Source organism: Rutilus rutilus (genome assembly GCF_951802725.1).
Source record: "Rutilus rutilus genome assembly, chromosome: 1".
Lineage (NCBI taxonomy): Eukaryota > Metazoa > Chordata > Actinopteri > Cypriniformes > Leuciscidae > Rutilus > Rutilus rutilus.
In genome coordinates, this window is record NC_140209.1 from 465,979 (window position 1) to 480,060 (window position 14,082).

Here is a 14,082-nt window from a genome sequence, read left to right on the forward strand (position 1 = left end):
ATTGTCCATTGCCGTGTACGTACAGTACTGTGCGCAAAATCCCGGACTGTCCATGCGGCCATCACCTTTGAAAACAAATATCAATAGCAAAAATTGTAAATACACCTAACCCCAGCTGCTGCCGACGAGCTGGATGGCGCCTTGCATGTAACTCACGAAGGACAACAACTGGCCCTTTTGAATGTAGCTGGGCAATTATGGCTGATCTTTTCTCATTCCAGAACTCTGTTATACTATCAACAACAGTAGTTGTTTTGTATGGCAAAGAAAGTTGACCGATCGACCATACCCATGTTCATGAACTTGAACAAAAGTGCCATTTTGGCATAGTTGTTGCCTGATAAGAGTATGTTGTTGGCCAACATAAAGTCTCCACTTGACATTCCATACTTCACAGATGACTGGGAGCTCCACCGCCATACAGTGTGGCCATGTGGACACATCTATGATAGCATGAAAAGAAATGAAGATTATATTATTCCTCCCCAAGCAGGTTAGTTAGCTAGCTAGTTCTACGTAGGGCTGGGCTATAAATCGGCTACAATTCTCATGCGCATCTCGTCAGTAAAGCCGGTTCCGTGATTAGTAGCAAATCGAGCGGCATTTCGGATGGAGCGGCATTTACTACTAATTGATTTATTGCCCAGCCCCAGTTCTACGTTCTTTATACACCTCCAAAAAAAGGGTTGTAGTTACTAGTTCCACAAATGCCTGAAGGCACGTTTTTAAATACAGTACATAAAATACAGACTTATGAGCTAAGAGACGTTGACTATAAAAGATTACAAGCCAATCGCCAGGACCACAACATTGCAGTTGTTTGTGTTAGCCACATGTAGCTGCTAATATGCTAACGGCAAGAGCTCATAAAGACACGTTAGCTTTGTGGTTTTACTGTCGTGTAAATGACAAAAATACACCATAACATGTCCGCGCGGGTTAATAGTTCATCGGCTTCTCACCTGTCCAGCAGAAAACAATGGCACAGCCGCATCTGTTGGTAGTCCTTCCTGGTCCTTCAGTTGCCGCCAGCGTCGGAAAGCAGCGCCTAGAATGAGCCTTGTTTTTGCCTTTTCTCTTTCAGCCGTTTTGTTCGCAATTGCTCTCTCAAATATAGGTTTCCTTTTGTGTGCTGGTGTCTTGTCTGCCATTCTACAAACGGAAGCAACTTGCACTTACTCTCCCTCTCTGTCTCTCTTTCTGGTTTTTTTGGTGGATCGCAACCAACTTACAACTTACCACCTACTGTACCGGGGTGACTTGCACTTACTGTGACTGGGTCACGAGCTTTGAGTATGCGTACGAAGGGGTCGCGCGCACGAAGGGGGTATGGCACGACCGTTTGATTGACAAACTTACCGTCCAATGATTCTAGGTGGTCTTGGAAATTATTGGCTGGAGTTTTTAGAGTCCTGCCCGTTCCACAGATGATTAAATTGCTTCATTTTCATTTCAGTGCTTCTAACTCAGTGGCTGTAAGTGGATTAGGAATAGGATTTCAAGTGATTTCAAGTGATTTTGAAAAAATGGACAAAAAAGAGAATCCCATACCCCACCTTAAAGGCTTGAGATTCCAGGCATGGAGAGGTCCCAGAGGGACTCTACATTCCCCACTGTCCTGAGCCCCTGTGACCGTCCGGCTCCGAGATACTGCCACTTGCTGTCCAGCTTTGACTGGGCAAAACTCGGGACCCAAGCCAAGTTGGGGCTCTGGACTCCGGGCATGGAGGGGTCACCCAGTGGGCCCCCTATGCTGGGTTATTGAGCCGACTTAACCCTCTAAGCGCCAAAGTCGTAAAATTGCGACAAGACGTCATACTTAATAAAACAGTCTGTAGATCCTAATATGGTGTAATATCTCATTTGTATTCCCTACCACTAGATGGCAGACATGTAATACTTCGATTCAAGACCAAAATGACATCATGTTCCTATTTAAAGTGTTGGAGGAAACAGCAGTGCAAGTGAGCGATCGTGTCATTGATGCGGAAGGAGTTCAATTCACAGCGTCTGAGTAAATTGTGAGATTTGTGAGAGAAAATCTTCAAATGACTAATAAAAACTTGTACCGTGAGGATGTGTTGCAAATGTTATTCGCCGATTCTGACTCTGAAGGGGAATATTATTGCTGCCTCTGGAGCAACTAGGGGGTTAAGTGTCTTGCTCAGGGACACATTGTGTCAGGGACACATTGGTGTCTCACAGTGGATTCAAACCCGGGTCTCTCACACCAAAGGCATGTGTCTTATCCATTGCGCCACACCACCCCCCAGATCATTTTGACTGTTGCTAGAGGTAAAGGCATCAGGGGTAGAAGAAATAGGGCTGGAATATTACTGATGAACTGATCAAAAGTAGGCTACTGTTCACATGCGTTTTACTACTACTATATAGTATAATAATAATTTAGTACTTTCTCCTGTTATTGTTGGTTTCCTCTTTTCTCATCATTTGGAATGAGGATAAAAAAAAATAAAAATAAAATATGCAAATATGTTCAAATGTCTGTTCAAGATCTACTATTTCCTAATTATGAGTCTGAGTCTATTTACACCCCACATACACTTTCAGTCATCCCCAACATTTTTCTAATTTACAGTATATCTCTATCTTTAAGTCCTTTCAAGCCACAAGATTTTGAAATTTTAATGTCAAAATCCAGCATTTTTAAAAAAAAAAATCTTGGCGCCTAAATGGTTAATGAGCCATATCACCCTGTAGCCCAAGACTGGTCTCCCACTGAAGCTAAGCAGGGCTGAGCCTGGTCAGTACCTGGATGGGAGACCTCCTGAGAAAACCAGGTTGCTGCTGGAAGAGGTGTTAGTGAGGCCATCTTCTTCTGCTTATCCGGGGCCGGGTCGTGGGGGTAGCAGTCTATGATGCCCAGACTTCCCTCTCCCTAGACACTTTCTCCAGCTCTTCCGGGGGGACACCGAGGCGTTAGGTAGATAGTCTCTCCAGCGTGTCCTAGGTCTTCCCCGGGGTCTCCTCCCAGTGTCTCTTCCTTCGAAATAGAGTAGGGGTGTAACCCCGGCATCCTGGCCAAATTTGCCCCTTGGCCTCTGTCCATCATGGCCTCCTAATCATCCCCATATACTGATTGGCTTCATCACTGTCTCCTCTCCACCAGTAAGCTGGTGTGTGGTGGGCGTTCTGGCGCAATATGGCTGCCGTCGCATCATCCAGGCGGATGCTGCACATTGGTGGTGGTTGAGGAGATCCCCGCTTTCATGAAAAAGGCTTTGAGTACCCAGAAAAGCGCTATATAAATGATGTGAGTTATTAATTATTAAGGCTCCAGACTCCCGGTGTGGGCAGAGTCTGGAGCCCCAACTCGGCTTCCTTCCCAAGATACACCCGCTTAAACTTCCAGCTTGACTCCAGCTACAACTCCAATCAAGCCAAGTTGGGCCCCAGTCCACTGGCCACTAACACCTACCCATCCCACCCAGGGCTCTGGAATTTTATTAATGCTTCACTGTTACTGAATAAATATATTGATGTTATACTTCTTTAAAATCAATACATTTTTATAATTTGTGAATCAAAGATGATGTGGGCTTATTTGGAACCAATGCGTGCTTAAAAGTTCCAATTAAGCCCATGCCAGACTTATGACTTTATTCCTAAATTATCTTTTTTTTATATTCTAAAATGTACATCAACTAATAAATACATTTTCAAATGAGAGATAAATCTTGCATTTTAACAAATTATTTTTCAAAAATCCTAGACTTAGATTTTGGTGGGCTTATTGGGTACACTTACCCCAATAGTTCTTGCTAAAGAAACATGGGATTCGTGCCTATAATGTTTTAAAAATAATTATTAGAAGATAAGTTTCAAGAACATATAATAAATTTATAAAAAAGGCATCAAATTATCATAATATTTAAAAAAAAATTATTTTATATTTTTTTCTTTCATGTCAGGCCTGATGGAAGAGAGCGAGGAGAGTGAAGAACTGAGTGAAGTGAAGGAGGAGAGTGATGAACTGAGTGAAGTGAAGGAGGAGAGTGAAGAACTGAGTGAAGTGAAGGAGGAGAGTGAAGAACTGAGTGAAGTGGAGGAGGAGAGTGAAGAACTGAGTGAAGTGGAGGAGGAACATCATGTCCATCCTGAAGAAAAACCTTTGAGGCGCTCAAAGACTAAAAATAATTTTTTAAAGAAAAGAGCCAAGAAATCTTTCACCTGCACTCAGTGTGGAAAGAGTCTCACAAGAAAACGAAGTCTTGAGTGTCACATGAGGATCCACACCGGAGAGAAGCCGTTTTCATGTGACCAGTGTGGAAACAGTTTCACAAGCAAACGAAATCTTGAGATTCACATGAGGATCCACACTGGAGAGAAGCCGTTCACATGTGATCAGTGTGGAAAGAGTTTCACATGCAAACTGAATCTTGTGCGTCACATGAGGATCCACACCGGAGTGAAGTCGTTCTCATGCGATCACTGCGGCAAAACATTTCTTAGGGCATCAGACCTGAAGACACACCTGACAGTTCATACGAAGGAGAAGCCACATTTATGTTCTGTGTGTGGAAAGAGTTTTTCACTTCTGCTGTATTTACACGCACATCAGAAAATTCACACTGGTGTGAGAGAGTACATGTGCTTTGAGTGTGAGGAGACTTTTACTACAGCGAGACGTTTAAAACTGCACCAGAGAATTCACACTGGAGAAAAACCTTACAAGTGTTCACACTGTGACAAGAGATTCAGTCAGTCATCATCTCTGAAAACACATGAGATGATCCACACTGGAGAGAAACCTTACAAGTGTTCACACTGCGACAAGAGATTCAGTCGATCAGCACATCTGAAAATACATGAGATGATCCACACTGGAGAGAAACCTTACAAGTGTTCCCACTGCGACAAGAGATTCAGATGTGCTGATCGACTGAAAACACATGAGATGTTCCACACCGGAGAGAAGCCGTTCTCATGTGATCAGTGTGGAAACAGTTTCACAAGCAACCGAAATCTTGAGATTCACATGAGGATCCACACCGGAGAGAAGCCATTCTCATGTGATCAGTGTGGGAAGAGTTTCACATGCAAACTGAATCTTGTGCGTCACATGAGGATCCACACCGGAGTGAAGCCGTTCTCATGCGATCACTGCGGCAAAACATTTCTTAGGGCATCAGACCTGAAGACACACCTGACAGTTCATATGAAGGAGAAGCCACATTCATGTTCTGTGTGTGGAAAGAGTTTTTCACTGCTGCCATATTTACACGCACATCAGAAAATTCACACTGGTGTAAGAGAGTACATGTGCTTTGAGTGTGAGAAGACTTTTACTACAGCGAGAAGTTTAAAACTGCACCAGAGAATTCACACTGGAGAAAAACCTTACAAGTGTTCACACTGCGACAAGAGATTCAGTCACTCATCATCTCTGAAAACACATGAGATGATCCACACTGGAGAAAAACCTTACAAGTGTTCACACTGCGACAAGAGATTCAATCAGCCATCAAATCTGAAAACACATGAGAAGATCCACACTGGAGAACAACCGTACAAGTGTTCACACTGTGACAAGAGATTCAGTCGATCAGCAAATCTGAAAACACATGAGATGTTCCACACTGGAGAGAAGCCACACACGTGTGATCAGTGTGGGAAGAGTTTTCCTTTTAAAAGTGACCTGAAGAAACACATGAGAGTTCACACTGGAGAGAAGCCGTTTAAGTGTGATCAATGTGGGAAAGATTTCAGTCATTCTTCACACCTTAAAGAACACATGAGGATCCACACCGGAGTGAAGCCGTTCTCATGTGATCAATGCGGCAAAACATTTCTTAGGGCATCAGCCCTGAAGAAACACCTGACAGTTCATACGAAAGAGAAGCCGCATTCATGTTCCGAGTGTGGAAAGAGTTTTTCACTTCTGCTGTATTTACACACACATCAGAAAATTCACACTGGTGTGAGAGAGTATATGTGCTTTGAGTGTGAGGAGACTTTTACTACAGCAGGCAGTTTAAAACTGCACCAGAGAATACACACTGGAGAAAAACCTTACAAGTGTTCACACTGCGACAAGAGATTCAGTCGATCAGGACATCTGAAAAGACATGAGAGGATCCACACTGGAGAGAAGCCGCACACGTGTGATCAGTGTGGGAAAAGTTTCTCTATTAAAAGTCGCCTGAATCTACACATGAAGATCCACACTGGAGAAACCACTTAAACACAGTCTGAGATCACGGTAAGTAGTTTATTTTCATGGTTTCCTACGTTCAATGTAGTGAGTGTAGCCGGCAACTTTAACTTTGAGTAGACTTTTTAAACTTCCCACGAACTCCGTTTGCACCAGAAGCACGAGAAGAACGCCTAGCTCCAAAAAGGACACGCGCACGCTGTTTTCGCAGTCACACCAAGACTTTAAGTATTACCTTCATTTGAAATCTAAGGCTGTGTTTACTTCCCTTTTTGGTATTGTAATATTGGTGTCTCTCAAAGTTTACTGTTTGAAAATTGGAAGGAACACAGTTGTGAGGATACTGCTTTTTCTTATATCTTTGACAGAAAAGGTTGATTCGAGATCAGCCTGTAATTGACTAATTCTGTAGGATCCAGTTGCGTTTTTTTAACAAGCGGTTTAATCATAGCCAGCTTAAAGTTTTTTGGTACATATCCTAGAGACAAAGATGAATTAATGATATTAAGAAGAGGATCTATGACCTCTGGAAGCATCTCTTTCAGTAGCTTAGTCGGTATAGGGTCTAACATACATGTTGTAGATTTAGATGATTTAATGATTTGAGTAAATTCTTCTTCTCCTATAGCAACGAATGAATCAATTTTTTCCTCAGGGAGACTACAATGCACTGCCTGATGCGATACTGTAGTAGACGGTTGCATAGTTATAATTTTGTCCCTGATATTATCAATCTTATAAGTGAAGAAGTTCATAAAGTCATTACTGCTGTGTTATGTATACAAGACAAGAGAAATGATTAGAGCAGGGGTGTCAAACTCAGTTCCTGGAGGGCCACAACCCTGCAGAGTTTAGATCCAACCCTAATTAAACACACCTGATCCAGCTAATCAAGGTCTTCAGGATTACTAGAAACTTCCAGGCAGGTGTTTTTGGAGCTGGTTGTAGCTAAACTCTGCAGGAGAGTGGCCCTCCAGGAACTGAGTTTGACACCCCTGAATTAGAGCGTACAAATCCCTTACAACAGCTACGTGCTATGTGGTCATGTGCAGCTCGTCAAATTATGAATAGAAAAAATATAACATACAACTTCCTCCTTCTGTCCCACTCTTCCATTTGCCTAGATTTGGAATTAATTGCAACATGTATAATTTAAATGAGCAGATAAAACACAACAGATAGGCCTGCATGTAAATAAATTACGCAACAACTCCTTGCTCCAACAATCTCTACCGCTGCTAGATCCATTTTTAGGGTCTGTCGTTCTGTCACAATGCAGGTTGAAGCAGGAAAGGATAAAGGATCTACAGTGGGGAGAACAAGTATTTGATACACTGCTGATTTTGCAGGTTTTCCCACTTACAAAACATGTAGAAGTCTGTAATTTTTATCATAGGTACTCTTTAACTGTGAGTGACGGAATCTAAAAAAAAAATCCAGAAAAACACATTGTATGGTTTTTAAGTAATTCATTTGCATTTTATTGCATGACATAAGTATTTGATATATCAGAAAAGCAGAACTTACTATTTGGTACAGAAACCTTTGTTTGCAATTACAGAGATCATGCGTTTCCTGTAGTTCTTGACCAGGTTTGCACACACTGCAACAGGGATTCTGGCCCACTCCTCCATACAGACCTTCTCCAGATCCTTCAGGTTTCGGGGCTGTCGCTGGGCAATACAGACTTTCAGCTCCTCCAAAGATTTTCTTTTGGGTTCAGGTCTGGAGACTGGCTAGGCCACTCCAGGACCTTGAGATGCTTCTTACGGAGCCACTCCATAGTTGCCCTGGCTGTGTGTTTCGGGTCGTTGTCATGCTGGAAGACCCAGCCACGACCCATCTTCAATGCTCTTACTGAGGGAAGGAGGTTGTTGGCCAAGATCTCGCGATACATGGCCCCATCCATCCTCACCTCAATATGGTGCAGTCGTCCTGTCCCCTTTGCAGAAAAGCATCCCCAAAGAATGATGTTTTCCCCTCCCTGCTTCACGGTTGGGATGGTGTTCTTGGGGTTGTACTCATCCTTCTTCTTCCTCCAAACACGGCGAGTGGAGTTTAGACCAAAAAGCTCTATTTCTGTCTCATCAGACCACATGACCTTCTCCCATTCCTCCTCTGGATCATCCAGATGGTCATTGGCAAACTGCAGACGGGCCTGGACATGCGCTGGCTTGAGCAGGGGGACCTTGCGTGCGCTGCAGGATTTTAATCCATGACGGCGTAGTGTGTTACTAATGGTTTTCTTTGAGACTGTGGTCCCAGCTCTCTTCAGGTCATTGACCAAGTCCTGCTGTGTAGTTCTCGGCTGATCTCTCATCTTCCTCATGATCATTGATGCCCCACGAGGTGAGATCTTGCATGGTGCCCCAGACCTAGGGAGATCGACCGTCATCTTGAACTTCTTCCATATTCTAATAATTGCACCAGCAGTTGTGCCTTCTCACCAAGCTGCTTGCCTATTGTCCTGTAGCCCATCCCAGCCTTGTGCAGGTCTACAGTTTTATCCCAGATGTCCTTACACAGCTCTCTGGTCTTGGCCATTGTGGAGAGGTTGGAGTCTGTTTGATTGAGTGTGTGGACAGGTGTCTTTTATACAGGTATCGAGTTCAAACAGGTGCAGTTAATACAGGTAATGAGTGGAGAACAGGAGGGCTTCTTAAAGAAAAATGAACAGGTCTGTGAAAGCCGGAATTCTGACTGGTTGGTAGGTGATCAAATACTTATGTCATGCAATAAAATGCAAATTAATTATTTAAAAATCATACAATGTGATTTTCAGAATTTTTGTTTTAGATTTCGTCACTCACTGTTGAAGTGTACTCATGATAAAAATTACAGACCTCTACATGCTTTGTAAGTAGGAAAACCTGCAAAATCGGCAGTGTATCAAATACTTGTTCTCCCTACTGTACTTGCAGCAGCTTAACTTTATTTTCAAAGAACATAAAAGAAACCAAACACTCTAGACAAGAAACAGAACAACCTAGCATATATCGACAGACAAGAAGATCAGATCAGATTCAACTTTATTGTCATTGCACAAGTACAACCTGTACAGCGATAGAAGTTACGGAGTATCTGAGGGGGCAGTTCAGCTTTTTTCAGTTTCCTGAGGAAGAAGAGGCGTTGTTTAGCTTTCTTGATCATAATGGAGGTATTGAGTGACCAGGAGATGTCTTGTGAAATGTGGACACCCAGGAGCTTGAAGCTAGTGACCCGCTCTACTTCAGCCCCATTGATGTAAATGGGTGGGTGCCTGCCTTTGCTTTCTGGAAATCAACAATGAGCTCTTTGGTTTTGGAGGTGTTGAGCGCAAGGTTATTATTTGCACACCATGCAGCCAGACACTGCACTTCCTCCCTGTAGGCTGATTCATCATTGTCCCTGATCAAGCCAAGCAAATTTGATGATAGAGTTAGTGATGTGAATGGGGGAGCAGTCATGGGTGAAGAGGGATAGGCAACTCCGGTCCTGGAGGGCCACTGTCCTGCAGAGTTTAACTCCAACCCTAATTAAACACACCTGAACAAGGCAATCAGTTTTTTCAGGATTACTAGACAAATACAGGCAGGTGAGTTTTTATCAGGGCTGAAGCTAAACTCTGCAGGACAGTGGCCCCCCAGGACCGGAGTTGCCTATCCCTGGTGTACAGTAATGGGCTGAGCACACACCCTTGTGACACACCAGTGTTTAGAGGAAGTGTAGTGTGGAGAAGAGGTTATTTAACCTTACCATCTGGGGTCTGTTGATCAGAAAGTCCAATATCCAGTTGCAAATGGATATGCTGATGCCAAGCCTGTGTAATTTCATGATCAGATCAGATGGTATGACTGTATTAAAAGCTGAACAGAAATCGATGAATAGCATCCTTGCATATGAATTGCAATTATCTAGTTGGGTAAAGGCAGAGTGGAGGACTGTGGATATGGCATCCTCAGTCGATCTGTTGGCACGATATGCATACTGGTGAGGGTCTAGTGCAGGAGGAAGACTGGGTTTGAGGTGAGCTAGGATTAGCTTCTCAAGACATTTGGTGATGATGGGGGTCAGTGCTACCGGTCGATAGTCATTCAGGCACTCTGGGTTTGATCACTTGGCCACAGGGACGATGATGGTGGTCCTGAGGCACACAGGAACAACAGCCTGGGCCAGTGACAGGTTAAATCTATCAGTAAAGACTCCAGACAGTTGCTTTGCACATGTTCTCCACACGCACCCAGGGATGCCATCCGGGCCGTCTGCTTTCCGTATATTCACCCTGCTCAGTACTGACTGCACAGCAGAGTCAGTGAGTCTGAGGGTTGGCCATCAGGTGGGAGGTGGGTAGTTTTGACAGGCTTAGTGTTGTTGTCCCAGTCAAATTGGGCTTAAAAGTTATTAAGCTCATTAGCATAGAAGGTAGTGGTGGTAAGGGGGGTTGAAGTTACTCTTCTGTAACCTGTAACGGCCTGTATCCCTTGCCACATATGTCGGGGGTCAGAGTTATTGAAGTGCTCCTCAATCAGACGTTTGTGGCTATGTTGGACATTCCGTATTCCCCTTTTCAGGTTAGCCCTGGATGTGCTATAGGCTTCTGCATTGCCAGATCGGAAAGCAATGTCACAAGCCTTTAGCAGTAGACGGACATCCTTATTCATCCAAGGCATCCAATCTCAGATCGGGAAACGGATCTAAAGCAAACTCAAAAATAGCAAACACACTCAACGTGACACCTTTAAATGACGTTCTATTAACATTAAGAAAACTGGACATTGTAACATTCCCATAACCAAAACACCCCCCACCCTCTTAAACATACTGAACATTTGGAAAACATTTTAGAACAAATATTTGTTAGCTTGGTATCCATCCATTGAGTTTATTATTATTATTATGATTGACTTAAGATGTGTTTTTTTCAGTCCATAATCAATTAGCATTCAGCTGCAACTTCTACAATACAACATAACAATATTAAAGTTCTGAGCTTCATTTCACTAAGTTATCTTTCTACCGCTGTGATTTTCAGGTGCTGAAGATGAACAAGATGATCAGGAGTGTCTGAGGATTGCTCTGATCGGGAAGACAGGAAATGGGAAGAGTGCAACAGGAAACAGTATTCTGGGAAGAGATGAGTTTGTCAGTGAATTAAGACTAGATTCAGTCACCACAGTTTGTGAAAAGAGAGTTGGTGAAGTTGATGGTCGACCAGTAACTGTTGTTGATACTCCAGGTCTCTTTGACATGACACTGACAATGGCATTAAAATAAATATTGAAATGTGTTTCCATATCACCTGGACCTCATGTGTTCATCATTGTGTTGAGTTTGAATGACATGAGACATCATGACAATGACATCAGTGTAACAACTACAAAACCTCAATGATAAATAACAGAGAGAACATGGTATAAATAGGCTGAGACAAACAATAATGACAAACAGGTGAAAGCAATAATTCATGATGAGTCCAGGCAAAGGATTATGGGGACTGAAGTTCATGGCTGAGTGGCAAAGGTCAGAGGAGGAGTGCCGTCTAGTGGCCGACCTGGGCACACCAGCTGGTGACTGAGACACAACACAACACAACACAACATGATTAAACACAATCAAACAAGCATTCCTTGCAAACCTCCTGCTGCTCTGAGCTGCAAATGACACACACAAGGAGACCAATGTCTTTTGAAACTACAGGCAACTCTATTTTCACGTGATGTCATCAGATATAACATACGAGTCAAAACATCATCAATCCTGCTTATAAAACAGGTTTAGCATAAGTCTAGACAAAAGGGAACTGGAGCGCTGCTGGTATCCCTTGTATCCTCTGGTGCTCATGGAAGGGTTAAATGCTCATGAAAAAGAATTTGGAAAAAAATCCAGGTCCACGCACTCAGTAGGATGCAGAAGTTAAAAAGAAAACACCAACGCGTATCGGCCCACTGGCCTTCATCAGGGTGTTGGTAACAAACAGAATCAGGCCATACTTATAGTTGCATTGATTTCAGGTGTGCCACTCTGGCACTTGCAACACAATTTCTTTGCCACTAGAGGCAATAGTTCAGGTCATGTCTAATACCAGAGGTTAAACCAAACAAGACCAAATGAGACATTTCAAGTGACACTACTGCGAACATCCAGTGTACTCCACACAATATGCACCAAAAGTCAATTAACCAGTTACACATCATAATTCTTCATTCATAGTCGAGATGATTCTAAAACAACATGAATAGTGTACAAAAATGGCAACTGGGTCTACTACATTCAAAAGCTACTAATCATTTACGAACAGCAATATAGTGTCCCTATAAAGACACAATTATTATAAAAAGGGTGAAAGGTCAAAATCTTCATTGAGACCTGGATGACTAGTAGCCCTCAAGGAATAGATCCAGTATTTTGAAAGCATCAACACGCCAAAACGCTCACGCGGCCATCTCTCCAACACTATTAGACTTAATAGTGTAAGTCTAATAGTGTAAGTCTTATTACTTATTATTTAAACATCCATAAATGTAGCAGTTTTAGCCATATTCTCACAGTAATTACAATTACCACAAAGAAAGTTTCCCTTAGGTTGATGAAGCCAAGTGTCACGTTTAGGAGCAGGGAGGTAACTTCTTACTAAGTCATGATTTGCTCTTATCATCCGATCGTGGTTGTATCTCGCTATTAGTGTTACTCGATCTTAGTGCTGCATTTGACACCATTGACCACAACATTCTTTTAACCCTCATTTGTGCTTTGGGGTCAATATGACCCCAAGCAACTTTTCTTTCATTAAAAAAAATGGTTCCCTTCATCTGAGTGGAATACAATTTGGTGACTTTTTCTACATTACCTATCTATACACACACAAAAAAACTGGGCTTGATTCGGTTGTTCTAAAGGTGTGTAAAAAAAAAAAAGTCACACTCATGACCTTTGGGGTCAATATGACCCCACATTGAAATGAATGGGAAAATCGAAAAAAAATGTTTTTTTATTTTTCATTTGTCAAAAAAAATCTATAAATACAGAATAAATCTGAAAATTTCAATACCACATTGAAGTCCTGGTACTCGAGCACAAATGCAATGTGGAACGAACATGATCACTTGCACACACACATGCTCGCGCACACAAACACACACACAGGTGTGACTCCAATAGAAAGCATTTTTATAGAAATTGACAAATAAAATCAATAATTCCAGCATAAATCTGAAAATTCTCACACATAAATGAAGGCCTGGTACTAGAGCACTAATGCAATGTGGAATGAACATTATCACACACACATATGCACCCACACACACACAGACACAAATACACACACAGACAGAGAGAGGTGTGACTGTAATAGAGAGCATTTTTATAGAAATTGGGAAATAAAATCAATAATTTCTGCATAAATCTAAAAAAATTCACACATAAATGAAGGTATGGTATGAGAGCACAAATGCAACGTGGAAAGAACATGACTACACACAGATCACATACACAGAGAGACAAACACAAACAAACAAGTGTGACTGCAAAAGAGAGCATTTTTAGTGAAATTGGTAAATAAAATCAATAATTCCAGCATGAATCTAAAAATGTTCACACATAAATGAAGGCCTGGTACTAGAGAAAAAAAAAAAAAAGTGGAATGAGCATGATTACACACACACACACGCACGTGCATGCACACAAACACACACAGACACACAGTGTGTTTACTCTTCACTCCTATTCCTATCTGCCTATAGCTGTTTTTTTTTTTTTTTTTTTACTTTTTAAAAATTAATTTCTTATTCTAAAGTTAATTATTTTATACATTTCGATTATTGAAATAATATGCAATTGCAATCAAGTAGTTTCTTTTAGTGGCAACTTATGTGACAGTATTGCAAATTTATATAGCATTATTGCAATAACAAGACACTTCAAAAAACCTA

General features: G+C 42.1%; 1 protein-coding gene across 6 annotated transcripts in view; it reads left to right on the forward strand.

Annotated features, from left to right (window-relative positions):
• The window catches only part of LOC311301431 (uncharacterized protein), a 29,388-nt gene extending 17,939 nt beyond the window's left edge, over positions 1 to 11,449 (forward strand). For all 6 annotated transcript variants that reach the window (XM_084426542.1, XM_084426545.1, XM_084426546.1 and 3 more), the window contains 2 exons: positions 3,933 to 6,223; positions 11,187 to 11,449. In XM_084426542.1, the coding sequence (XP_084282668.1) occupies positions 3,933 to 6,205 (2,273 nt within the window). In that variant the 3' untranslated portion in view covers positions 6,206 to 6,223; positions 11,187 to 11,449. The remainder of the gene's footprint in view (positions 1 to 3,932; positions 6,224 to 11,186) is intronic.
• The last annotated feature ends 2,633 nt before the right edge of the window (positions 11,450 to 14,082 follow it).